General features: G+C 49.8%; 2 protein-coding genes across 3 annotated transcripts in view; both read right to left on the reverse strand.

Moving 5' to 3' along the window:
* Window positions 1-25,893, reverse strand: part of LOC146180228 (laminin subunit alpha-1-like) — a 206,396-nt gene that overhangs the window by 127,072 nt on the left and 53,431 nt on the right. The window lies entirely within an intron of this gene.
* Window positions 17,526-18,962, reverse strand: LOC146180229 (uncharacterized). The gene is made up of 2 exons (XM_084579617.1): window positions 17,991-18,962; window positions 17,526-17,758 (listed from the first exon to the last, which is right to left on the reverse strand). Exons 1-2 carry the CDS (start codon window positions 18,901-18,903, stop codon window positions 17,526-17,528), a joined length of 1,146 nt encoding a protein of 381 aa, XP_084435743.1. The 5' UTR covers window positions 18,904-18,962.

Here is a 25,893-nt window from a genome sequence, read left to right on the forward strand (position 1 = left end):
TCTCTGTGGACATCTGAATGGCCCACAGGAATGGAAAGGCGCAGTATCTGTCACACTTCTTTCTATGGGCACTTGAATCCCGCACAGGAATGGAAAGGCGCAGTATCTGTCACACTTGCTTCTGTGGACACCTGAGTCACACTGGGGGAAGGAAGGAAGGAAGGTGGGAGAGAAAGTGGAGCAGGTGCCAAAGAGCTGCGCTCTAAAATTGCAACAAATACCGATAGGCTTTGAAATGCAAGAGGGTAAGGTGTTCAGTGCACCTTAAGACGCTTGGCTACTGAACCGGAGTACCCGGGTTTGTTCCCGACCTCAGCGGCAACGTTTCGATAGAGGCGAAACGCAGTCGCCCTTGTTCTGTGCAATGTCAGTGCACTTAAAGATCTCTGGGTGGTAGAAATTATTCCACTACGTCACCTCTTTGACTCCCACCTCCCTCCGTTCCCTTACGGTGAGGTTTAGGTTTCCACCAAGAAGTGTGAAAAATTTATAAAAGTGTGGCAGAGATGCCCCGCCCGCCGCATTGGTACAGTAAGATGTCGAAGTTCCGGTTCGATCCCGACCGCCGGCGGCTGCGTTTCGACGAAATGAAGGGGGGTCCGTGTGTTGTGTGATGTCAGTGCACGTTAAAGATAACAATAAAAATAATAAGAAGAATTGGTTCACAGAGAAGGAAAGGTATCTATCACACTTGTTCGGTCGACACCTGAACCGCGCTGCATGGGAAGGGAGGAAGGTGGGAGCGAAAGCGGAAAGAGGTGCTGCAGTGGAAGACAAGTAATTTCGAGCAACTGGGGTGGTGGTGGTAAAAATATTTTAATGAAAATGATTAGGAGGTTGTAGTGGCGGTTAGAGTCCTCAATCTGGAACCCCATTGGCATAGACTGCTGTCCGCGCTCTTCCGATGAGTTCTTTTTGACCCCTTGCGTCCGAGCTGGTCAGAGCTGCCTCCCACCCCTCCTGCGTTGGCTGGTTATTAATAGTGACAGTCTGATTTTGCTGGCATGCCCACACCATATGGTACAGGTCCGCCTTCGCCCCGCAGAATTTTCATTGTGAGTCAAATGACTCTGCATCTATTGTGTGTAGTCTTCATGAGTTGTTAAAAGTGTTGGTCTGAAGCTTGCGGAGGTGTACTTCCTCCCCTTTGTCTAGTGTCTTTGCCAGTGGAGGGTAGACCTGGCGAGATAATCTTAAGTGCTGGAGTATTTCAGTGTAGAATAGCAATGGGGTAGGAGGTTCCACGCGATCCGTATTGGGTGCCCGGGGGAGAAATGCTCGGGCTGAGGCGTGTGCACTCTCGTTCCCTGGGATGCCCTGGTGACCTGGTACCCATACTAAGTGTTTATGCGTGGGTTGGTAGCCACGGGTGTAACTATCTTGTGCAGGCTTTTAGCTGCTAGCGGTGCAATCCTGCCCCTGAGGTAATTGCGATATGCTGTCTGTGAATATGTAAGAATGTATCCTGAGGTAGTGTGTGTTGCAGCTAGGGCAATCGCCACTTCATCCACAGCCAGTGTCTTGGCTAGGCAGTATTAGTCCACCCAATGTTTGATTCTGGTGCACTACCACAACGGCCGCTATTCCTTGTTCAGGACACGCAGCATCGGCATAGAACACGACCTCGCGCCCGCCGTAGTGCCTTTTTATAGCTTCCGCTCGTGCTTGTCGTCTTGGCTGGTGAAAGTCGGGGTGCATATTCCTCGGCAATGGAGTTTCCTTGAATCATCCTCTCGATGAGGCTGGGATGTCGCTTTTAGGGTCTAGCTGTCGGGGGCAATTGATGTTCAAGTTGTTCAAGACTTGTCGGCCAGTCAGAGTCGTGGAGAGGCGTACCACCTATGCCATGAGGTGTGCCTCTATCAGCTCGTCTACCGTGTTGTGAACGCTCTATCGTAAAAGTCGGTCCGTCGATGTTGTGAGAGGGAGGCCAAGGGCCTTCTTGTAGGCTGTCCTGATTATGACGTCGAGGTTCTTGATGTCAAACTTCTTGAGACGGAGGTAGGGTGCTGCACAGACGATGCGGTTCATGACGAAGGCCTGCACCAGTCGGAGAGTATCATCGCGCATCCCTGATTTCCGCGTCGTTATTCTGCCGATAGTCCTGGCGACTTGCTCGCTCACGAGGCGGAGTTTATGGATGGCGAGGTGGTTGTTGCCCTTGTTATTGATGTACAGACCCAGATCTGACGGTCTGAACTTCCTTTATGGGTGAGTTGTCAACGTGGATGTCAATCGTGGCCTGGTTTTTGTGCTGGCAGAAGACTAGGAGTTCATATTTTTCGGTAGAGCAGATTAGTCCACACGCTCATGCATAATTCTTAACTGTTGTTGCCGCTGTTTGTAGTTTTTCTTCAATCATTCCCATACTACCCGTGGTTGTCCAGATGGTTATATCGTCAGCGTACAGGGCGTGTCGTATGCCCTGTATCTGATTTAGAAGAGGTGGAAGATTTCGGAGTGCAATATTGAACAGAAGTGGGAATAATACTGCCCCTTGCGGAGTGCCTCTCGTGCCCATCTTCTCTTGTGTTGTTTGTTTAGTGCCGATGCTGATGTTGACCGTTCTGTCTTTAAGGAAATCATAGATGTATGAACTCGCTGGCCACAGTTCATGGTCGGGAGGTTCTGGAGGATTGTGGAGTTTGACAGTGTCAAACACTCCTTTGAGGTCGCGGGATAGAAGTGCTCGGTCACTGTTTCTGCGTGCTGGATCAATGACTTTGCGTTTGAGTTGCAGAAGCACATCATGGGTGGACAGATGTGCTCTGAATCCAAACATCGTGTGTGGCAGTAGCTCGTTGTTCTCTGGATAGTTGGAGAGACGCGCGTGGACTGCCTTTTCAATGAGTTTGCCTGCGCACGACGTGAGGGATATGGGGTGTAGGTTTTCAATGCTGATTTTCTTGCCGGGTTTGGGGATAAAGAGTACATTGGCTGTTTTCCATGCCTGTGGAATGGTGCCAATGTGCCAGCATTCGTTAACGTAATCCGTAAGTTGCTGCAGTGCCTCCATGCCAAAGTTGGTTAGAAGTCCGGCCGTAATTTTGTCGTGTCCCGGGGCTGTACCTCGGCGCATATCTGCTAGTGCTGCTATAATTTCTTCTAAAGTGAAGTCTTTATCTAGGTCTTCATTCGGTTCCCCCCCGGTATTCTGGATTTGAGGGTTCTGCGTCTCTCGAAGTGCAGATATAGCAACGCGTGAGTTCATCCATGAGCTCACCATCCGTGCCTTGAATGTTGTGTAAGGCTCGATGCAAATTTCTACGTTGTTCACTCTTCAATTTCGATGGATCATTAGGCATCGAAGACTCCACATAGTCTTGCTGTCTAGGTGACCTTTGAGGGATTCATACCTTTTTTAGCCAATTGATTAATACGTGGGAGAGAAACTGGGGATCCACTGACATTACACAGCACACGGACGCCTCTCCGTTCCGCTTCCAGCAAAACGCAACCGCTGGCGGTCGGGATCGAGTCCGGAGGAAGAGGAGAAAACATTTATTGACAATGAAATGATTTGGGAAGGGAGGTGCGTATGGTTGTGGAGCTGAGTGGCAGACCCTATTCCGGGATGTCATTGGCTGCAGCCGCTGCCGGAGCTCTCTGGACCAGGGCACGCTGGGCCTCCAGGTCTGAGCTGGACAGGGCCGCCTCCCAGCCCTCCCCAATTGGCTGCTATATAACTTTTATGTTTGTATTTTGCTGGCAGGCCCACACCATGTGGTATAGGTCAGCATACTGCCCGCAGAATTTGCATCTACCCGTGAATGTCGGGTCCATGTGTTTTAGTGGCGGGATTCAGAAAACACCCGGTTTGGAGCCGTCTAAGGTGGCACTCATCAGATCTGTCGAGACCTTTGCCGGGTCCCGGGAATGCCCTCCTGCAGAGGCGTAAATAATTTGTAATGTCCGCATAAGTTATGAGCGGGATTGGTATGGTTGCCTCGGTAGAACCGGAGGATTAAGCGGAACCCCGGGGGAGGAACGCTCAGGCAGCCGCGTGACAGTCTCGTTCCCCTCCACCCCCTGGTGACCGGGCAGCGTATTGCCAAACCGGGCACCCATATAACCTGTTTTTTACTAATAGCTGAATCTGAATTTTTCGTATGTGCCAATAATATTCTGCGGGCGAGTGGCGCTATTCTACCCTGCACGTAATTTTGGCAGGCCTGTTGCGAGTCGGATATTATGTAGGATGCAACGCATCCTACATAATGGGTGGTGGCCATTGAAATCGCCATCTACCACATAGTGCGGGCTTGCCCATCTAACCCAGCTATTCCTCCTCACCCCAACCACACTCGGGAGGACTGGGAGGCGACCCTGCTCAGCTGCTATGACCTGCAGGCCCAAAAGGCCTTGGTCTAGCGCACCCAGGCAGCGGCCAACGCCACTGGGGTCCTGTACTATATAGGACCCCACCTAGTACCTGTAAGGGCTGGATCTTCAAACATCTGGCTCATGCATACCTCCACCCCAATCATTAAACGTTTGTCACCACCACCACCACCACCACCACTCCCTCCAACATTAGCGTGTCATTAGTTTTTACTGAGAACCCGTTCACCTGCCTTCCTTCGTGCACAACAGCAATGGTGCAGATGCCATCCTCAGTGGGACCTGCTGCATCCACGTAATATGTGCCTGTCTTACTGCCATAGTTATTTTGTATAAATTTTGCCCTGGCTTCACGCCTCCCCTGATTATACTTCCAAATCATGTTTTTAGGGAGTGGCTTAACCGTCAAAGTATTTTTCCGCACTTCCGGAATGTCTACTGTTTTCTGTGGTGGGAAGAAGCTCGAGATTGAGGTCTCGGAGGACTTGCCTGCCGGTGCTAGTCACCGACAGCCTAGCATTTAGGCTAGTTCTGTGGGCTTCAATCAGCTCCCTTATTGTATTATGAATCCCAAGCTAGGGCAGGCACTCCATAGATGCTCTGGCCGGGAGTCCTATTTTTTAACCGCCGCCCGAAACATCGCGTCGAGCGTCCCACGGTCGCTCTTCCTCAGCTTGAGGTAGGGCGCCACATACACCACACGACTAACGATGAACGCCTGAACCAGGCTAATGGTTTCTTTTTCAAGAAGTCCACCGTGCTTGCCGGATATCCTGCCAATCATCCTACATTAATTTGTTCGCAGGTGGACTAATTTTTTTTCAGGGCTGTGGCATTGTTACCCCGGTTATCAATTTGTAATCACAATACCCGAAGTGCGTTCACCTCTGGTATCAGATTGCCGAACTCCGGCACAGTAGTCGAGCATCTTAACCACGGCACCACCGCGGCGGGGCCGAAGATCCCCGGGTGGTCGAAATTACTCCGCAGCCCGGCCTCCAATATCTAGGGACTCTAATAGTACGGCACCTCTTTCCGCTTTCACATCCCACCTTCCTCCCAATTCCGTTACGGCGAATGTCGGGTGTCCACAGAAAGTGTGACAGCTACTGCGCCGAACGCGCGGCAGAAAAAAGTGGGAGGAGGTTTCGAGCCGGCAACAATCGAGAAAGGGCAGAGCTAGGTGGTGCGCGGCTGCCGCTCAACAGCACGCCACCTAGCCGGAAAGTAGCGTCACTAATATAGTGAACTAGAATACTTTCTAGTGGCGCGAACGGAAGGAAAATGGGCGCCTCTCGCCACGGCCGGTCTCGGGGGAGAGCGCGCTTCTCTTCTCTTAAAGGGCCACTGTGCAGGGAAGGCCCTCTTAAGCAAAGGAGCCCAGTGTTTCGATCAGGTACCGGAGATAGTCTGTGCAAAATGCTACAGTGACACGCGCGCCGCAAAGCATCGAAAATACGATTCAAAGCTCACTCATGCTCTCCTTTGGGAAGCCAGCTTCTCCGTTTCCTGCGCTGGCCCGATGGGCCACAATAATGACGTACGTACCGCGAACGACGTCCATTGGTCCGTCTCGCTGACTGACGGGAGAAGGATGGGTGTCTTCCGCTCGCTGCGCGCTTTTTTCTCGCCACGGCCAGACTGAATCCAGCGGCGCGCGCTCCCTCGGCCGCTTTTTTCTTTTTCTTTTTTTTTTTTTTTTCGCGCTCGCGGAGTGCCACGCCCCACCTCCCGCCAAACGCGGAGGAGGAAAGGGAATTTGTCTTGCGGAGGCTAGACGACCTCGGGTAGGAGAGTGAAAAACCTTTGCGAGGGAACGGAAGGAGAGAAGCATGACAGAATCGGGTGATTGCGGTGGCTGTAACTGCGTTATTAGTTACTCTTTTCAAAAACATTTTGCGGCCTTGCGTTCTAGGGGCGAAGTCTCACAGTTACCGAAAAAGAAAATATTTTCGACCGGAGGGTGGACAGTGGGCCTTTAAGACCTCTCCAATGGGGTCTGTTTCCACCGCCCGCCGCGACTCGGTGGGGTCGCCACCGCCCCACTGCTGCTCCTCCGCTACAGCCCTTCACGCGCAGGGGAAACGCGCGCTCGCTCTTCGCTCAGCCCGCGTCAGTTGCAACCGGTAGGTCCTGACATCTCGCCCCTTATGGTTTATACAAAGGCCGTAATCAGTATCGAACATTTATCGGGTACGAGGAATAATATACAGTCAACAATCCGCTCACGCGCGCGCGCCTTCGTTATAGTGCGGCCGTGCACGGTCGAATGACGCTTCGGGTACACTTAAACATTTTCCCCCCTTAAGTTTTGTAGAAAAATAAATTTACTAGGCTATGCAATGTGCATAGCCTAGTAACGGCAGAAGTGAGGATATACCGCGTGAAAAGCCATCACTGGCGCCTAGCTGATGCGGTGCCTATACACTCTTGCCGGGTTGTCCGGCATATATATTTACAGTGCGCGATAACTCGTCCCGCATGAGCTGTAGCAGACGCCAGCGAAATAAGAGCGCTTTCACCCAACGGCGAAAACCCGAATAATGTCGAATGAAACGCCTTCTATTATGGGCGAAGGTCCACATACGTCGGCATAGGGAAAAAAATCGCAACTTTTACTGAATAGGCGCACAAAAGCATCGGTACTATGTCGCACTATTGCAAGAAAGCATTGAAAAGTCGACTAGTAGATGTTGCAGTGGCGCCACGTGGCGGCGTCAATGAAAAGCGGCGTGCCCGAGCATCGTCGTTCGCGCCACTAGAAAGTATTCTAGTTCACTATAGTCACTAACGTCATAGAGTAATACGCATCGTCACCAACCATCGATTCGATGAGACATATCGGTTGCCTACACAACTCGTACTGTTGGGGCCGTTAGGAGAGGTTCCGCCAGCGCTCACCGTTTGAATTTTACACGAAAATTCAGGTTCATAATTTATTGGGCTTAACTTGGACCCATTGTCACTTTATTAGTGTTCTTTTACACTAGCTAGACTTGATCCAAACAAGACCGTTGGGTGAAGCCTGCCTGGCTGCCTGTCTCGATCGGTTTCTCTGTAGTTCCTCAAGCAATGCTCACATTTCTCGCGTTCAGCTTGCTTCTTAATTTGAGAAAACAGCGAATATCGCATAAGGACAACGCTAAACAGTGCGAACGAAAGGGCCGAAATATCCGGCTGACAAAAAGCGCGAATTCGGAAAGCCGCGTAAAGCCACAAATTCAACAAGTGTGGCGCGAAACATAAATTCGTTCATGAAGTCTGAGATGTCAAACAGGAAAATAAATAACAGCGAGAGGCCCCTGGCGACCGCAATTCAGAATTGAAATAGACACAATCCACTTTTGGCGTCGAACACTGCGTGACTGCTTTGAATATCATTTATTCCAATTCTCGCTCTGAATTTTCAACGCGAGTGCGAGAGCTCAAAGTGGAAATACGACCCTTCACCCCGACGTCCTCGACATGGCATCCACACGCTAACTGACGCATGCATTACGCAAAGCACGATGTGTAAGGGATCTTAAACCGCAGACAAAGCACCCATACATGCATCGCTCCAAAGTGCGCGCATAAACGTTTATACTGCATGCACTAATACATGTGCATAAACACCCCAGGCACACTCTCCCTCTCGAAGCGCAACCGTATATTTTACGAGCTGCCGAGAAGCCGCGGCGCACACTGGCGGACAAAAACAAACAAAGGGACAAAGTCGGCATGCCCGGTGTTGGGTGTCGCGGGAAGGTTTGCTTTGACTACGAACCTAGCCGCTCTTCCTGTATTAGCTGCACAGTATCTACGAGCGTGGCATGCTGGTCGATCAACTTGCCGCCGTCGGCGGATATGATGGACGTAAACACGAATAAACATCCGCGCGCGGACGCCAGAATTCAGGCTCTCCCAGGAGACGACGGCGGCAGCAACACGAAAGAAGATATACATGAGAGAGAAAAAAAAAACTAAATGGAGGACATAGAGAGACTATCGGTAGCGCGCTTGCATACGCCATTTGCCCGCGTAAAAAAAAAAAAAAAAAAAAAAAAAAAAAGGGGGGGGGGGGGGGGGACGAATATGGCGATGCCAGGCGCTTTAACGAGAGACGCGTATAAACAGCGCCCACTATTCACCCGCAAACTGAAAATTAGAGGCAATAAGGAAGAGCCTTAATATAAGAGATCAGCGTGGTTTAGGGAAGAAATATGAGTAGGTCGATGATATGCAAGCCAATATCAGATGAAGAAAGAATAGACATGAGGATTGCATACATAACACCAAGAACAACTCATCATCCATGGTATCGCTATTTGAAAGAACGTAAGTGTAGAAAGGGACGACAGGGGAACGTACGCCTATAGGTAAGTAGATGAGATCATGGAATCCGGGGATACGGCATCAACAAAAAAAAAAAAAAAAAAACGCAAAATAAAACGAAGGGGGAGGAGGGGCCCCAGGTTGGAGGGGGGGGGGGGGTGATGATGGCAGTATGAACTTATGAACTATGTCATTGCAGGACCTTTGTCCTATAATGACACTGACGACCGCCATATACATATATACTCTAGCATCGTAGAAAAAGAAAAAATCAGACAGTTGCAAGCTGATCACACCCTAGCTATCACTCTGAGCATGCATACGTTTCGCGAGTACGGCGATTATAATCTCGTTATTCCTAGATGGATGACAGTGCTCCACCAAAGTTCATTTTGCAATGAGGCTGAACAGGGTGCACTTTTACAGGACGTATATTATGCATGGTGAAGCTACCAAAATATATATATATATAATATGCCTCTGCCCGTGCCACGACTTTTACAGGACAGACTATATGAGGAAAATGTATTGTTATTCAACGTACTAAATACCCGGATCCCCTTCACATTCCGACAGACAGATCAAGACAGAGCGCGCAATGCTGACACGCACGCACGCACACGCACACATGCGCGCGCGCGCTTGCAGAGAGAGAGCTAGAGAGGCAAATTAACGCAGGCAGATACGGTGGTCTAAGGTGGCAACCGACTGGAGTGGGAACGCAGACGCAACGTGCCGTAGTCAAGGAAGGGTACAAACATCAGAGAGGGCCACCGCGGCAGACGAGCCGGCCAAGGGGCGGTCCTTGAACTCCGCGCCCGCGGTTTTTTGCATACTACGCAAAGGCTTCCTCCCCCAACCCTCTCCTGTAGAGGAAGACGCAGGTGCTTTACGCGGGACGTGCGGAGACGGCTTGTTGAGCTCAGCAAACCGAAGGGCAGCCAGACTGCTTGACGAGCAATTAATGTCTCAGGACTATTTCAAGTAATTAAGAGCTATTTAAGGATTGTATTCCTGTTTTGCCAGGCCTGCGATATGTTCTTTGGCGTATATTTACTCTCATGCCTACAAACTACCGATATAATTATTTTTGCCCCTGCTGCTGCGTGCGATATTATGGGAAAAAAAAAAAAAGTTTGAAACAAAAGTGTTCTGAGCCGAACCGCGCTACTCGTAATGCACCCCCGTGTTGTACAACATCACCTGAAAGTAAAAGTTTTCATCCTTTTTGCTCCAATGTGTATAGTATCGACTTCCACAAACGCTGACAAAAGGATAAAAATAATAGCGACGGTTGTTTCTTAACCTACAAATAACTACATGCATTTGTTGGCCCTGAAGTCAATGTTAAAAATGTTGCGTAGTTAACTTTGCTAATTCGCTTATTGGATAATTGAGCATGTCATAAAAAAAAAAAAAAAAAAAAAAACCTGAGGAGCGCCACAGCACGGGTCGTCGCTTCTCACCCGGCAGCGGTTCTCCTTTTTTTTTTTTTTTTTTTTTTCAAATCCTTGATTCAAGTTACGTGAAACAGCATACAGTTTTTCATTACTATTACCTCAGCCAGTCCAACGAGAAAAACACATTTAACCGTTATTTTTACTTCCATTCAAACAACTCGCTTCAGAGCCCTTCCAACGGCTGTACCTACGATGTAAATACAGTACTTTGTTATTTCTTCCACGCTATGCGAAATTCGTGTTTATCTTACATATTTTCCCACTTCTAACTGGAACAAGCTCGTCACCCGCATGATGGGACGGGTCACGATACTTTTATTTTGCTATGTTTTTCCTTGGTGCCGCATTAGTATGTTGATTGATTGCCTTGCCTCAAACCAATTTTCCTTTTCAAGGCGAGAGCCATTCTAGGCTCATGGAACGAAATCCCGTGCGCGAGAGTTGTGCGCGGGATCTTTGCGTCGGACCTGCGCATGGGCCATGTGCGCAGATGTTTCACTTGTCGATCATCCTGATAGTGTAATCGGAAAAATAAAAATCCTGTCTCCACCGGGAATCGAGCCATCCCTCGAATCCTAAGCCGAGCGCTGCTACAAACTATATACGCCACGCCCGGGATCGTGAAACGCACATCATAATTCTCCTTGTCTACCATGAGGATGATTGTAGCAATGACAATGAGACTGTAATTAGTGATTATGACAATGATGACATTAGTGATGATAATTATGGTGAGAGCAAACGTGATGCACCGTGCGCGCGCCAGCAACGCTCAGGCTTTCACATTTTTGCAGTGTAGATTCCACAGTAATCTCGGGATTTTTTGAGACCGATGTTCTCCTGGCTAACGTCTCCTCCTTTCCTTCTACCCCCCCCCCCCCCCCCCTTCTCTTTCTCTCGCTATTTACATTTCTCTTGTGTAGCTGTTATTCTTCAGCGACATATATCTTTCGTGCGCCGTTTCATGACACGTACGTTAGTTACGTTACTTTTAATAAAGACGAAGGCTCGGTACCCTGACATAACCATCCTGATTCCTCGAGCCACATATTTCGCCCCATAAACCTGGCACTTTTGACAAGCATATGTAAAATTTTCAAGGCGTTCTTTCGTGCCTGTCCATTCATGTACACGAAAAAGTAATTTTTTGCGAAGCGATGAAGCTCCGAGAAAGATTTTATTTATTTATTTATTTATTTATTTATTTATTTATTTATTTATTTACCATTAAGGCCAAACTTTCAAAAGATAAGTTTTGTTTGCGTTAACCTGTAACCGCAATACAACTAGCGAAAGCATTCTTGCAGCCCAGTTGATGCATGAATTTGCCGAAAGTTTAGCGCAGAAAGAGAGACAACCGACAGACAGAAGACAGGACACCGCGCTTACCGTCTTTAGTCTGTTTGTTGACTCTGTCTTTCTGCGCTAACCTTGCGGGCGTAGTGCACGGTTTTCGTCAGTTATCCTTTTTTTTAAAGTAGAGTAGGAAACAATGTAAACTATTCGGCGTCAACGAGAGTGGCACTTGTACCATAACTCGTCGTGGCATACAGCTTTATCACAGAAAACTATCACGCATGCAATTAAATACTACTACGTGTTTAGAGAGAAAAATAAAGGAACGTGTGTTACTAACCGTTACTACAGCAGAGAAACTGAACTGCCATTGTATAAGTAATCGTGACACTTGTGCCTCCCACTATTAAAGTGACATGAGTGTTGCAGGGAAGGCGTATTGCCATTCCCCAAAAACTTCAGCAACGGAAGTGTCGGGTGCGTCAATTAAAAAATAAAACACAATAAAAAGGAAGTCAATAAATCCATATGTTTTGTTGAGTACAGTACATAAACCAAAATGTATAAGCAATAAAATAGTTTGCTCGAATAAAATTGCTTGTAGTAATCCGATATTCATGCCATCTGCATCCATTGCGCCTACGTTGAATAAGTTGGATGTGCGGTGGCGCATCACGACGAATAAGACCGCATTTAAAACTCGCAGTTCCCGTCGCTTCTGTGGCGCAACGTGCATTTTTGCAAGTTAATTTAGTTCATGTTTTACCAAATCTTATAGTGTCTTCTAACGTTTCTGATCATCCGTGCTTATGCGGTGTAATGCATGAGGTGTATTTATCACTTCGATTCCTACTTGTTCGTTTCTCCCGAGAGTTTGTTTTCTGCATTGCTGAAGCATTTGTACAAGGATTTAATTTTTATGCTATTTCCTCCACCCATGTACCGTAGTGTGTATTTTGGTTTACCGGGAGATGATGTACTCAAAAGAGTAGGGAAAATGCCGCTCTCGCCAAGTACGAAGACTTTCTTTTATAATAAGTACTTTCCTCTGGGCGAGTTGGTTCATATTAGCAAAATGTAAAAGACTTGCGCAAAAAGTAGATGAAGAAAGAGACGTGACAACAAGACAGAGCGCAAACTTCCAACTGGTTTTATTTAGGAAACGGTACCTACTTATATAGACAAGTGAAATCATATCATATTGATCAAGAGTAAACACGTGAGCACACAACCAGCGAAGATCATCTACCAAGCAGGGCAAAATTGACTTAAATCTCATCAGATTATCACTGAGTCTGTCTTGTTGTCACGTCTCTTTCTTCATCTACTTTTTGCGCAAGTCTTTTACCTTTTGCTTTCTTTTATAAGTTACACACTGAGACCCTGCTTGTTAAAACGTGGTTAGGGGAAAAAGGCATTTTCGTATTTACAGTAAATTGCCCCCTTTGTGACTCTCCGGAAACCACTGAGCACCGTTTCATCGATTGTAAAGATGCAATATTGTTCTGGAATATTTTGCAACGGGAATTGGAATAAAGACGTAATTTAACGCCGCATTTTTTACGGTATCTCACTGCATTCCCATTTGCTGATAAGCCTTTAGACATGTTCTTTCTAACTGGGTTACACAGCCTCTCAAAAACACGCATGATAGACAGAAAGTGTGAATCTGTTGTTTCTACAAAAGACCGCTTCTCGTGCGCGTGTGCTGTGCGATGTCAGTGCACGTTAAAGAACCCCAGGTGGTCGAAATTTCCGGAGTCCTCCACTACGGCGTCTCTCATAGCCTGAGTCGCTTTGGGACGTTAAACCCCACAAACCAACCAAGACCGCTTCTGTAGAATGATTGTCCTTTTAAGGGAATTGAATGCACAGGCTGACTTTGAACAGGAGTGGCACTCACTCTAGGCGGTGTGCACTCATTGCCTCTTATTTAGAAAGTTTGTTGACTTGGTGCACCCTATTCCGTATCGTGTTGATTTGATGCACTTTTCTAAATTATTTGTACATAGTTCATGTGCATAGCATATTGTTTCAGTGTAATAAATACCATGTTTAAGAAAAGAAAAAGCTTCTGTGGCGCAATGGATTAACACTACTCAACTCAGCACTAAGACATGTGTTCGAATACTGTGAGTGCAATAATAATTTTTTTTTTTTTCAAATCACAACATTCGAATAAATTACTAACATCTTTCCTCGGATGTGTTCCCCTTTAGGTTGCATAATTCCATGGCCTTAATAGCCTCAAAACCAGCCATGAAGGTGACAGCATGACAACGGTTAGACTATGCACTTACCTTCATCTTAATTAATTCCTGCTTTTATGTTACCTTTTGGTTGCATTGAGATACCTCTCAGCAACAATCGCCGTTTAACTCGGTTAGGGAGAACCAGTGAGGAGAAAGATGCTGCGGGACTCTCCGTTGAAATTTAACTTATTTCAACGTAGCAAACATGACGCGACGGACACAACCGATTATTGTAGCGAAAGCTACACTGGCCACGAATTTGCGATTTCGTTGTGGCGGTGCTCCGAGGAGGCACAGAATGACCTTGAGCCATTGCCTAGCAGCCAGAGTAGCTGGCGGATGCCGGCGCTCGCCGCGGAGCCGCCACCATTTGGTATGACGTCACACCGCTTGCCTCATCGTTGCGCTCGCATTCGCTCGCTTCGCCAGCTGTGTCGCATGCCTGTTAAATAGTTCTAATTAGTGACACCATCACATGCTGACGTCATCGGCCGTGACGTCATGACCGGATGTGACGCCATCCTGACGTAACATCGGCCATGTCTAATAACCGGAAGTGACAATGACGTCACATCCGGTCATTGCGTCACGACTATTTATGACGTCACTGCATGCGATTCACACATATAGACCAACACCGATCTGTGACGTAAGCACGATGCGGTGGCGCTTCTATCGCCAGGCTGGGCCGACTGGGGGTGAAAAGTAGGCTTAGTGTCCATAGGAATACATAGAACCGAAAGATTTCAAAGCGGTTTTATAGTTTTGCGGAGCACCTATGATGTCGTTATTCGGTACAGACCAACCATGAACATCCTAGAATAGATCGTGAAAGTATAAAGTCTCATTACCGAGGCGAAGTATTTTAAAACATTGCGAAACGTATGGGGAGCGAGTTGGGAGGGCGACCTATAAAAACACATGTAAACACGACTTACAGTAACATTTTTTTCGTTTCGCAGAGCACCAGAAGTGGTGGCCTGTCGTTAATCGCTTTGAAGAAGTGTGTGACAAGGTATGCTGCGTCATTGCGGAGACAGTCTACTTTTTAAACCCCTCGCTGTTGGAAATTCATTGTAGTAGCGCGAAACAAACAATATATATATATAAAGAACGGTTCGCAAATAAGCTGACTCTACGCCTACAAGAACAGTGGTTTGTTAAGAGCTGGTGCATTATTTTAAGACCATGAATATACGTATGCACCAACATTTCGCGTCTGACACCTCTGTAAAGCATATTTATCAATAAATATATGTGCGACGCATTTCCAGACGAACCCCATGTCTAGGAGGCGAGTCACCCAAACAGTATTTCTTTCTCGTTTTTTTTTTATGAACGTCTTCTACCATGTCCCGAAAGCATGTTGCATGACGGAAGTAAAAAAAAATAAAAAAAAAAACATTGCAAGTGCTGGCGACGCGCATATAAGCCTCGTAAGGCAGTAATGATGCCGTCGAGATACGGCTCATTTTGTAAATTGAGATGAATAAAACGCAAAATAACGGGCACGACGTCGTCACGTTCTGCAAACATCGATCGTGGCGGTATTAAAATGAATGCATATATAATTGCGTCGCGATACACGCATGTGATGAGCAAGTCGTAAGCAAACAATTTGAGAGGCTTATATATTCCGACGTCCGCGCACGCGCTGCATAGCTTGCGCCGTACGGAAAGAAAAAAGGACGAGGAAACCGCACAACGATATATGAGAACCACAGCGATACTACGGGGAAAAAGAAAATAAACGATAAAAATAGTAAACCAGCCTATATGCCAGTTGATGACCTTGAGCGCACCCACCTGATTCAAAATAATTGTATGTCTCCAGGACCTTGAATGCCTGGACGGTCTCTGCAGTGAAGCGACTCGGAGAAAAAATCAAATACACCACAATGTTGACCTTTCCAACGGTGGCAGAGCGCCCGCGTCAGTTCGGGGGAATTCTCAATGTGTTTGAGGCATAGCAAATGGGTCCGGGTGCACAACGCCGTCAATGCATAGCTTTTCATTTTAGAGCTGTTTACCCAATTCCGACAAGCTTTTCACGTAGTCAGACATTGCAGCAGCGCACACTGCATTCACTTGCAAGTACTGCATGTCTGACGATTTACGGGACTGTTCACAGCATGAAAAACCGACCACGCACAGTTGCAGACGACCATGCACCGCCGGTGTCGCTAGCAGACGCTCCGGAGCTGGAGGCGGCCAGCTGCGCCGTCGTCTGCTGCAACCCGCGATTCTCGTTCGGATTATGAAGCTAATTTTGCCCCATGCGGCATCTGTAAACAAAACTGCGCGATTCGCTACACCCAGCTTGCCTTTTGGCGGTGTCTGGATTCATAACGCACGTCATTCGGGGAGTTTTAAAAGCAGACTGCCTCCGCAGTGAAGCATCATACTTTGTCACACACATCTTTAAAGCGCTGGTCGACGCTTAACGACCGATCAACGCTTCTGGTGCTCTGCGAAATGAGAAAAATGTTTCGGTAAGTTGTGTTTACATGTGTTTCTAATGGTCGCCCTCCCAACTCGCACCCCCGTACATTTTGCAGTGTTTTAAAAATACTTCCCTCGGTAGTGAGATTTCATACTTTCATGATCTGTTCTACGATGTTCATAGTTGCTTTTGTACCAAATAACCGTATCATAGGTACCCCGTGAAATGAGAAGACTGCTTTGGAATCTTTCAGTTCCATGTATTCCTATGGGCGCTAACCCTATTTTTCACCCCCAATCGGCTGTTACGCCGCGACAGCCTCCTTTGTAAACACGGTGTTGGTCAATACAGAGCTGAGCCCGCCGGGCGTTCGATCCAGGGGTCCGTGCAGCGCCTTTCATATGGAGCTTCCTCGAACGCCGCACCACAGAGCATATATAGAAACGGACGCAGTACGGCCGGCATCAGCGGCGTTTCAAATTGCTTGGCTGTAAAGAAAAGGTGCACCTTAACCGAGCTGTACAAAAAGGAGGAAGGTGGCAGTGAAAACAGAGAGAAAGAGGTGCCGTAGTGGAAGGCTTCGGACCACTTCGCCACAGGCACTTTCGTCTCATCGCACTTTAGTAGTAAAAAGTGCCTCTAGAATTTTGTTTAATAGTGCATTTCATCAGTTTACGCACTGCACATTATGCTCGAACAAAGCGTAATGTGTTTTATTTTTAGTGAAGTACCCGGCACTTTCTTGGCTGGAGTTTTCGGGGAACGGCAATACGCGCAGGGAATTGCCCACAAATACTGTTTTTAGCCAGAACAAGCTTCTGGAATAGGTTAAAAAAAATACTTTTGTGGCACGCTAATACCAACGTTTGCAAACGGGAGAACGCAATTCGATCATTAACTAAAGTATGACTAATTAACTATATCTTGCTGGATATAACTTTCGTTTAATATTGTTACAAACAAGGAAGAAGCGGGCAGTGGCGCGTGGAGGAGCGATCGCGCTATAGGCCCGCCGCTGCCGGCATTCATCGAAATCGTTCGTCGTCGTCGGACATCTTCTCCGTGTTCTCCTATGTTCATCGGCTTGCAGCCCCGTAACAATATTACAGTTAGGCGCCTGGCAACACTTGGATATATTAGCTGACTCCGAGAAAGAATATGTCATGTTAAGGATGGCGACAACGAGACGAGCACGAGAGCTGCGGCTTTCAACCATCGAGATAAGAATTCCCCACCGGAAAAGAACGCGGGGTGTTCGGCCGGACGGCAACAGCATTCCAAGTCGAGCCATTGGGAAACGAAAAGGTTCAAGTGGATCCCGGCGTCCCCCACCTGGGTCAGTACCTTCAAGGCGGCCACGCGGTCATCCCCTTCGTCTGGCCGACAGCGCGCGGCGGCCCTTGCGACGCCGACGGGGGCTCAAAAGGCGCCGAGCTCCTCGCTTGCCATCTTGCCGACGGCGCGCAGTGGCGCGTTCGACATGTTTCGACGCAGGAGTGCCCCCGACAATGGAACGCAGACAGACGCCGATAGACGCAGGTGTGTGCCAGACTGTGAGACGCCGGCAATCAGCGAGCTCCTCATGTGCTGCTCACTACACCGCCACAACGGTTTCCTCCTCACCTTCAAGTCCAACTTTCGAAGGGGCGGGTCTGCATGCGTGAAAGTGCGCTAATGTGTGCGCAATCAAAGCGACAAGGACACTGTCTCGACGACGAGCCCGCCCTTCACCTAGGAAACCTGGGGAACACGGACCCTTCAAAACTGTGTGTGTGTGCGGGCATCATAAGTTCTTCTCCGGAGTTCTTTCCTACAGTTAACAATGTAAAGAAACCACGTTTTCGTCCTTCTATTCCGCCTCAAGCAAACTACTGTATACTGTACCATAGTGTACAGTATACAGTACAGCTGTGGTGCAGCTTCCGGGGTCACAGGCAGAGTCGGTCTGTGGGGTTTCAGCAGCCTTCACTACCGTCACCACGTCGCTGCTGTCCTCCGACTGGAGGAAGTCCTCCGAGTACGCCTCGTCATCGCTGCTGGCGCTGCTGTCATTGTCGCTGATGCGAGTGCCGAACAGCGAACGGCCGCATGCCTGGCGACGCTGTAGCCTCGCCGACTCGGGTCGCCTCGTCACCGCAGACGCCAAGCGCAGGTCGCTGGACCCGATGAGCGGTGACGGCCGCCGGTCCAGCGTGGATGACGTGCGAGGCCGGAGTGGCGAGGCGCCGAGTAGCGAGACCGCGTAGGGGCTGCGCGCGGGCGGCAGGGATCCCAGCGAGGCCCAATGGCCACCCCGCCAGGAAGGCTCGTGCAAAAGCAGCGGCGTCACGTCTCCGGGCTCGGAGCCCTCGGAGCCGGTGGAGGAGCGCGAGCCGGCCCAGCCGGAGTCGGCCGAGCTGCTTCCGCAGGGGCTTCGCGGAGACGCGATCCACGGGTTGGTCTTTATGCGACTGCGCTGGCGAGGCGAGTTGGCGTCTGCCGGTGACACGGGAGCTTGGTCCAGGAAGCTGGTGCGGATGTGCACCACTGGAAGCTTGGACAGACTGCAGGCTTGCGGTTGCAGGGACACTGTCGCCGCGGCTTTCGGGTGGGCCTCGGGGCGGCCCGAGTCGCCGGCCCGAGAGCAGCTCTGCTCTCCGCTGCGTAGTCTCGGGGTCGCCGTCGAAGGAGAGGCGCGAGCGAGATTCTCAGATGGGCCATCTCCGCAACGGGGAGATCCTTGCTGCTTGGTGGGCGTCTTCTTGGCCTTCTTGCGTGACCGGCCGATGTGCACCTCGACCCAGCGGATGAGCTTCATGGTCGCCTTCCTTCTTCAGTGTTCACGCCGCAGAGTTATTCCGATTCCTGCCGACTTCGGTCGCCCAATCGGACGATCTACCCGAGCGAGTCGGCCCTACGTACTCCGACATTCTTAACTACTATAAGGGGGTACGGATCCGCTATCCGCCGCCTCATCGGGATCTAAAACAACAAGAGGCCGTGTACTGGCGAAGACTGCAGACAGGAACATTCCCTAACCTGCATACCCTGAGCAAAATTTACCCGTCACAATATCGAGACACCTGCCCATGGTGTGGTAGCAAACCTTCGCTATACCACATCACGTGGCAATGTAAAAATAACGACAGCTTTCGTAAAGACCCGAGTGCGGAACAGTGGGAGAGCCGGCTCTCCAGCGGCGATTTGGATTGCCAACTAGGTTTAATCCAGCACGCCCAGCGAGCAGCGAAGCTCAGCGGAGCCCTGGAATAGGGGCACCGACCCTGTGAGAAGACGGAAGATGGAACTCTTCCGCTACTAGCACAAGACCCTCGTAGAGAAACTAACGTATTTCCTATCCTATCCTATCCTACCATAGTGTATACATTTCTTTTATTTTTACCTACCCTTTTCTTTCTCCCTATCGCTTATCTCTTTCATTTCCTCTACCTGGTCCTCGCTATCCCTTTATTTCCGCCGCCCCAGTTCAGGTGCTTCAGATATCAGATAGCAGATACCGGGGCTGGTAAACATCTTTTCTTTCCTTTTGCATATACAATAAATAACCACTACCACCACCACCACCTTCTATTCCCGACTCCTTCGCTCAGCGGCACTTTTTAGGTATAGAGCGGGCGTCGATGCGGCCGACGATCCGCCCAACGACACCCGGGTTCCACCTCTAACAGCCAGTTGGTTGTGTTTTTCATTTTGAAAACGCGATTAGCGTATAATATGCGCCGCGGCTCGACAGATGTCAGACACAAGCGCCACTCCAAAATCTCCCGAGGGCGGTGCGCGCCGAGTGACGTCCATCACCCTTTGGCGCACGCGAAATAACACAGCAACTCCATTCAATAAAAAAATTGGTGGTGGCTTAGCTTGGTTAAGCCTAGATATCAGAAGCCAAAAAGTTCGGCAATGCCATGGCTTAGCTTGTGGTTCCTTGGCATACTTGGCCCACTACGCGCACTTTCGAATGGATTGTCTGGGAAGCGAGGCTGAAACTGACGAGTAGCATAGCCAAGCTCACTCACCCGAATGTCAAGGTCAACTTTTCGTAAACGGTTAACCTCATCGTCACATCCAGTGTTCTTCTCAACAGTAAAACGCGCCCGTCTTGCTGCGTCGCTCATACGTCTCTTTTCCAACCGCTCGGCACGCTGTTCTTTACTTTTCTCGGCACGCCGCTTCTTCGGCCTGAGCAGCAGCACCCGACGCCTCGTCTCCTGTCATTCTTCTTCTTGTCTTTCCCGGCATACGGTGTCACTGTGCCACGCCGACGGCTTGAAAACCCAGCGCAGTGCATCATCTTCTTCTTCTCCTGTGACGTCACGTGGATTGCGCGTGCGCAGCTGTGGCTTTTTCTAACGACGGAGCCCACGCGAGATTCGGAGTTGACTAGCCTAGTGAAGCTTTCCGCTTCAAAAGTCCGCGCTGCACCACGGCAGAAACAAGCACTGAAATGACAATGAATAGGCACCAAAAGCCTGCTATCTGCATGCACTGGTCGCCTTCTCCGCTATACTCTGTCATTTTCGTATACGGACGGCTTATCTCTCACGCCAGCGTGTACGTGCTCTTTCGCCCTTCTATATCTTTCGTGACCGAGTGGTACTCTTGTCATTATTTCCCGCCTACAATCTGTCACAAAAAGTCTCTGACGAAAGTTCTGTTTGTTTGTTTGTTTTCAATCGAGCCCACGTAGGGACGTGAATGCACTAACTGATGTTTCCAAATCACGGGATTCACATTGAAAAGTTTGAATTCCTCGCAGACTCAAGGCGAGGCCAGACGCCTGGGGTGCAGATCCGCCACAAGGCCTAGATCAGGGGTCTCAAACACGGAACCCACGCAGCTGTATCACACACGCGGTCCGCCGGCTCCAAAAAATTCGAACCTTCGTTCCAGAAGCATGTGCCAGCTTCACGAGTCGGCTTTTCCACCAGGCTCGTTTTCCAATTAAAATGAACCAAAAGGCCGCATCCGCTGATGGCACACGTTCTATGTGAGCAGGTGAAAAGAGCCCTGAACTGGCCCCTTAATCATAAAGGGACCTTATAAGACGTCAGCTGCCTTCGAGCCAGGCAACCCGACCCTCTCTTGCATTTTAAGTGTAGAGTTTTCTCGCGAGGAAGTGGCTGTGGTTGTTGTTAACCATTCCACACTTTCAGTAGCTCCCTCCGATCCACGTACTATGTTTGGGCAGAATCGAGCAGGCGCTCATTTTCTCTTCCGCGATGGATGGGAACGAGACATTCTGGTAGATTTTATCTATCTTACCGAATTTTTTAACTTTATTATTGTTTGATATTGTGTCTATTGTTATTTTTGGGGTTATCTGGTTCCTGGCCCATAAGGAAGGAAACCTTCTCATTGCGACAGGCATGCCAATACGAGTCCGAGACCATTAACCTATAGATGGCAAGGGAAGGCATATCGCTGGGGAGTACGGAGTACGCTATGCTGCCCAGCACTTTAAAGATCCCCACGGAGGCGGTCAAAATTTACCCGGAGCCTACTATTACGGCACATGTTCCCCCTTTCTTCTCCAACGTCCTTGTGTTATAGCTCCGCTGCCTCCCTTAAAACGTTTTTTTTTTTTTTTTTTTTTGATGCGACAATGCGTTGACGCAACAAGTGAGGACGTAAAAGCGCGCGTCGTGCAAATCAACCTATTCCTAACGCAGGAAGTGAGCGGGCCTTCTTATGTGGGCGGCCGCTTTTCGGTGGAGGCGCATATGTGCGCTGTCCGACGTCAGTGCATGTTGATGATCCCGGATGGTAGGACGTTAAACACCACAAAACAAGCCTTAACTTTGATTGATTGATTGATTGATGGATTGATTGATTTATCTATTGACGAAGCAACAATGAGTATAGAGACAGTAAGCATCTTTAGTATTGTTGTAACCGGGGTTCCGGCCGAGGTTCGCGTAGTCTCCAGCAGCTGAAGACAGAAACGGGTCTAGCGGACGCTGGCGAGCGACCGCTGCCAAAGCATCCAAGCGGCGGCGCCGGCGGGGGAGTGACCCTTTGTCCACTGCTGCGGCGGTCAACCCTCCCTCTCTCTCTCTCTGTCCCCCCCCCCCCCCCTTTCGGGATGAAGACGGGCTACCTTTCGGGTCTGCGGCGACAGCAGGGAACCTCCTTGTGTTGAATGGAGTATGGACCAGAGGCGCGTCACCCAGTGGCCTTGACCCCGCGCTCGGCAAATTCTCGAAGTTGGCGGGTGACCTTCCTGGATTTACGCGGGGGAAATGACCGTCGCCAGCGGGCGACTTCGCGGCCTGTTTCGCCGGGCTGTTCCACCACCAGCACAACATCGTCATCGACACCAAAGAAGTTCACCCTCGCTACCGAAAAATATGAGAGGAAGTTCGAGCACCACCCTCGTCAATGGGAGGCACACCGAGTGATCTCTTGTGCCCCACTAATTGGACTACACCGACTTAACTTTGTTTCCGCACCTAGGGAAGTGGGGACAACCGACCGTATTTAAGCGGTGGAAATTGTCTCCGTTTCCTTCCTCCTGTCCGCAAATATCCCATCAGGTAAAAAGTGTATAAAACGTTCTTCGCCTCTCCTCCCTGGCTGCTCCTGTTCCTTCTCCTGCGTCTCGGCTCCCCATGGCCTCACTGCGGTGAAGCCTAGGCCCCCGAGCCTCGATCACATCAGTATAGCTCATTAAATGCATGCCTCCTGGTTGGAGCCATAATCAGGAGCCCCACATCAGCTAGCGGCCACTGCTTCAGCATGATCCACTAGCCATTGCTGCTATGAGACATATGCCGTACAGTGGAGGGCCAACTAACGCTTTTTTTTTTTTTTTTGCGCCTGCATCGAAGTTTGATGTTTTCATCTTTCGACCTAGAGAAAATGCGCTGCTTGCGCAGCGACGCTGCCTGCAGTATTGTGACATAAATAAGCGACAGTCTGAGTATGCACGGCTACAGGAGCAGACTCTTGAATGACTGTTCCATTAGTCCCTGTCAGACGCATTGCGGCATATACGTGTACGTTCTGCGGAAAGACAGCGCCGACGACTGGGTTCTTTCTCGACGAAACACACGCGGATCCTTCTTGTAACAGTCCCGAACAATGTTGCCACACAAGTGCCTGCCGCTTGGAGCGCGATAAGGAGATGCCACTCTCAACGCGATGCCGATCACTTCCCGTGTCGCAATGAGCTATACTTTCCACAGAACCGCGTCCCGAGGAGGAAGGACTTGCGACCAGGAAGTGATACCCGCGACTACACAGCCCCGCGTGCTTTGGGGAACATGCATCGCGAGAAATAAAAACAGAAACAACGCCGAAAGGCTCTCTTCTTCGTCCGTATTCTCTGTGCTGCTTGCAAGATGCTTGAACATCACGTGGCGACGCCGCTACACAAGCCCCTGTCATCCCCGAGCCTTCGGAACCTCGCGAGAAAGGAGGCGATGTTCCCTTCGCCTGCGCCATAAATGCGACACAAACAGAAAAGCAACCGCGCAAGAAGATTACGCCGGCGGGGCTCTGGCCTGCATCACTCACGCACAGAGGAGGAGGAGGATGAATGGTCGCGCGCCGTCGAAGCCATTAAAATCGACGCGGCATCAGGTGCCGAAGACGCGAGAGCGCAGTGCGTGCGTGTGTGATGCGATAGCGGGCGACGGCAGATGGGCCAGTGTTTGCGGTTATCCCAGTCTGCTGAGAAGGCTTGCTCGTTCGAGAAGTGGAGGGAGGGTGATTTATATCGGTGCCCCTTGCGTCCGTCCGTCCATCCACTCCCGAGGCCCGGGTGCTTGAGGGTGCGTGTACACAGTGTGACGCAACTCGCTCAATTCCCCGCAAGTTGAGCCTCTGTATATATATATTGTCACGTCTCGATTGAACGCCAAAGAGGACCCAAAGATAGGACGGGTTTAATAAATCAACCTGGACGAGTCTTGCGCTCCAACTTCCTTCTCTTCCAGGCTCGCGCTTGTGAGGCCCGGTCATCATCTTTGGCGTCGTCTTCTATGCGGCATTTGCCCCCCTCCTTAGGAAGCATCGTCCCGATGAGCATAAAAGGGAGTAGGGGGTCAAGGTCAGTCCGATTTGTACGGCTTCATGCGTACAACGTGGACGACGTCGGCTTGTTGCTGGCGTCGCTTTGAGGTCGACACCCCGTCTGGCACCACCTCATAAGTGACGTCGGTTAAACGTCGCTGGACAACATATGGCCCGAAATATCGCCGCAATAGTTTTTCGGAGAGTCCACGGCGGCGAATAGGCGTCCAGACCCACACTTTGTCGCCAGGTTCGTACATGACATGTCGGCGTCTATGATTGTAGCGTCGTGCATCATGCTCTTGCTGATTCTTGATCCGCACACGCGCTAGTTGGCGGGCTTCCTCTGCACGCTGAGCGATTTCCTCGGCGTCCTGATCGAGATCGTCGGTGTCGGCATTCGGGAGCAACATTGCATCCAGCATAGTTGTTACTGGTCGCCCGTGAAGGAGGCTGAATGGTGTCATACGAGTGGTGTCTTGGCGTGCCGTATTGTAGGCGAACGTGACGTAGGGAAGAATTTCGTCCCAATTCTTGTGGTTCACGTCAACGTACATGCAAAGCATGTCTGCAATGGTTTTATTGAGGCGTTCCGTCAACCCATTGGTTTGGGGGTGATAGGCTGTAGTTTTACGGTGACTGGTACCACTGAGGCGGAGAACGGTCTCCAAAAGTTCGGCCGTAAATGCAGTTCCTCGGTCAGTTATAATGAGCGCCGGAGCGCCATGCCTCAGGACAATGTTCTCCACGAAGAACCGAGCTGCTTCGGCGGCGGTACCCCTTGGCAGAGCCTTGGTCTCCGCGTAGCGGGTTAGATAATCGGTGGCGACAATTATCCATTTATTTCCGGCTGTCGACGTCGGAAATGGTCCCAGGAGGTCCATGCCGATTTGCTTAAAAGGTGTTGTTGGCACTTGAAGAGGATGGAGTAGGCCAGCTGGTTTTACAGGGGGTGACTTACGGCGCTGGCAGTCTATGCACGTACGTACATAGTGTTTCACTGTCGCAGGCAGTTTTGGCCAGTAGTATCCGTGCTGGACTCTAGCCAACGTGCGGGTGTAGCCTAGGTGACCGGCGGTTGGCTCGTCGTGACACGCTTGCAGAACTTCACTGCGGAGAACAGATGGGACGACGAGTAGATGACTGTTTCCCCCAGGGCGAAAGTTCTTCTTGTAAAGCACGTTGTTGCGAATAAAGAATGAAGAGATTACTCGGGTGAAAATCTTAGGCACAACGGTAGTTCGTTTTTCCAAGAAATCAATAAGAGGAAGCAATTCCTGGTCTTCTCGCTGCTGTTGGGAAAGCGTTGCGTCATCTATGACACCTAAAAACGCAGTGTCTTCATCGGTCATAGTGAAAGGTTCGACCGGCGCTCGCGAAAGGCAGTCAGCATCCGCGTGCTTTTTTCCAGATTTGTAAATAACTGCCATGTCGAATTCTTGTAATCGAAGGCTCCAACGCGCGAGTCTCCCTGAAGGGTCCTTTAGATTCGTCAGCCAACACAGCGAGTGATGGTCGCTAACTACTTGAAAGGGGCGAGCGTACAAATAAGGGCGGAACTTCATAACCGCCCATACCACTGCAAGGCATTCTTTTTCGGTTGCCGAGTAGTTCGCTTCTGCTTTAGATAAGGTCCTGCTGGCGTAAGCAATTACTTTTTCCACACCATCCTGGCGCTGCACCAGCACAGCACCTAAGCCCACGTTGCTGGCATCCGTATGAAGCAGTGTAGGGGCGTCGTCATCAAAGTGCGCCAGGACAGGTGGTGTCTGTA

The sequence above is a fragment of the Amblyomma maculatum genome, chromosome 9 (genome assembly GCF_055883805.1).
Source record: "Amblyomma maculatum isolate TAMU_Amacu chromosome 9, ASM5588380v1, whole genome shotgun sequence".
Classification (NCBI taxonomy): Eukaryota; Metazoa; Arthropoda; class Arachnida; order Ixodida; family Ixodidae; genus Amblyomma; species Amblyomma maculatum.

Excerpts from the sequence above, each read along its gene's own strand:
- LOC146180229 (XM_084579617.1), bottom strand. The coding sequence starts at position 18,903 with ATGAAGCTCATCCGCTGGGTCGAGGTGCACATCGGCCGGTCACGCAAG. Across the intron at positions 17,759-17,990 it reads ACTGTATACTGTACACTATG|ACCCGCCCCTTCGAAAGTTG; the intron begins GTACAGTATACA and ends TCACGCATGCAG.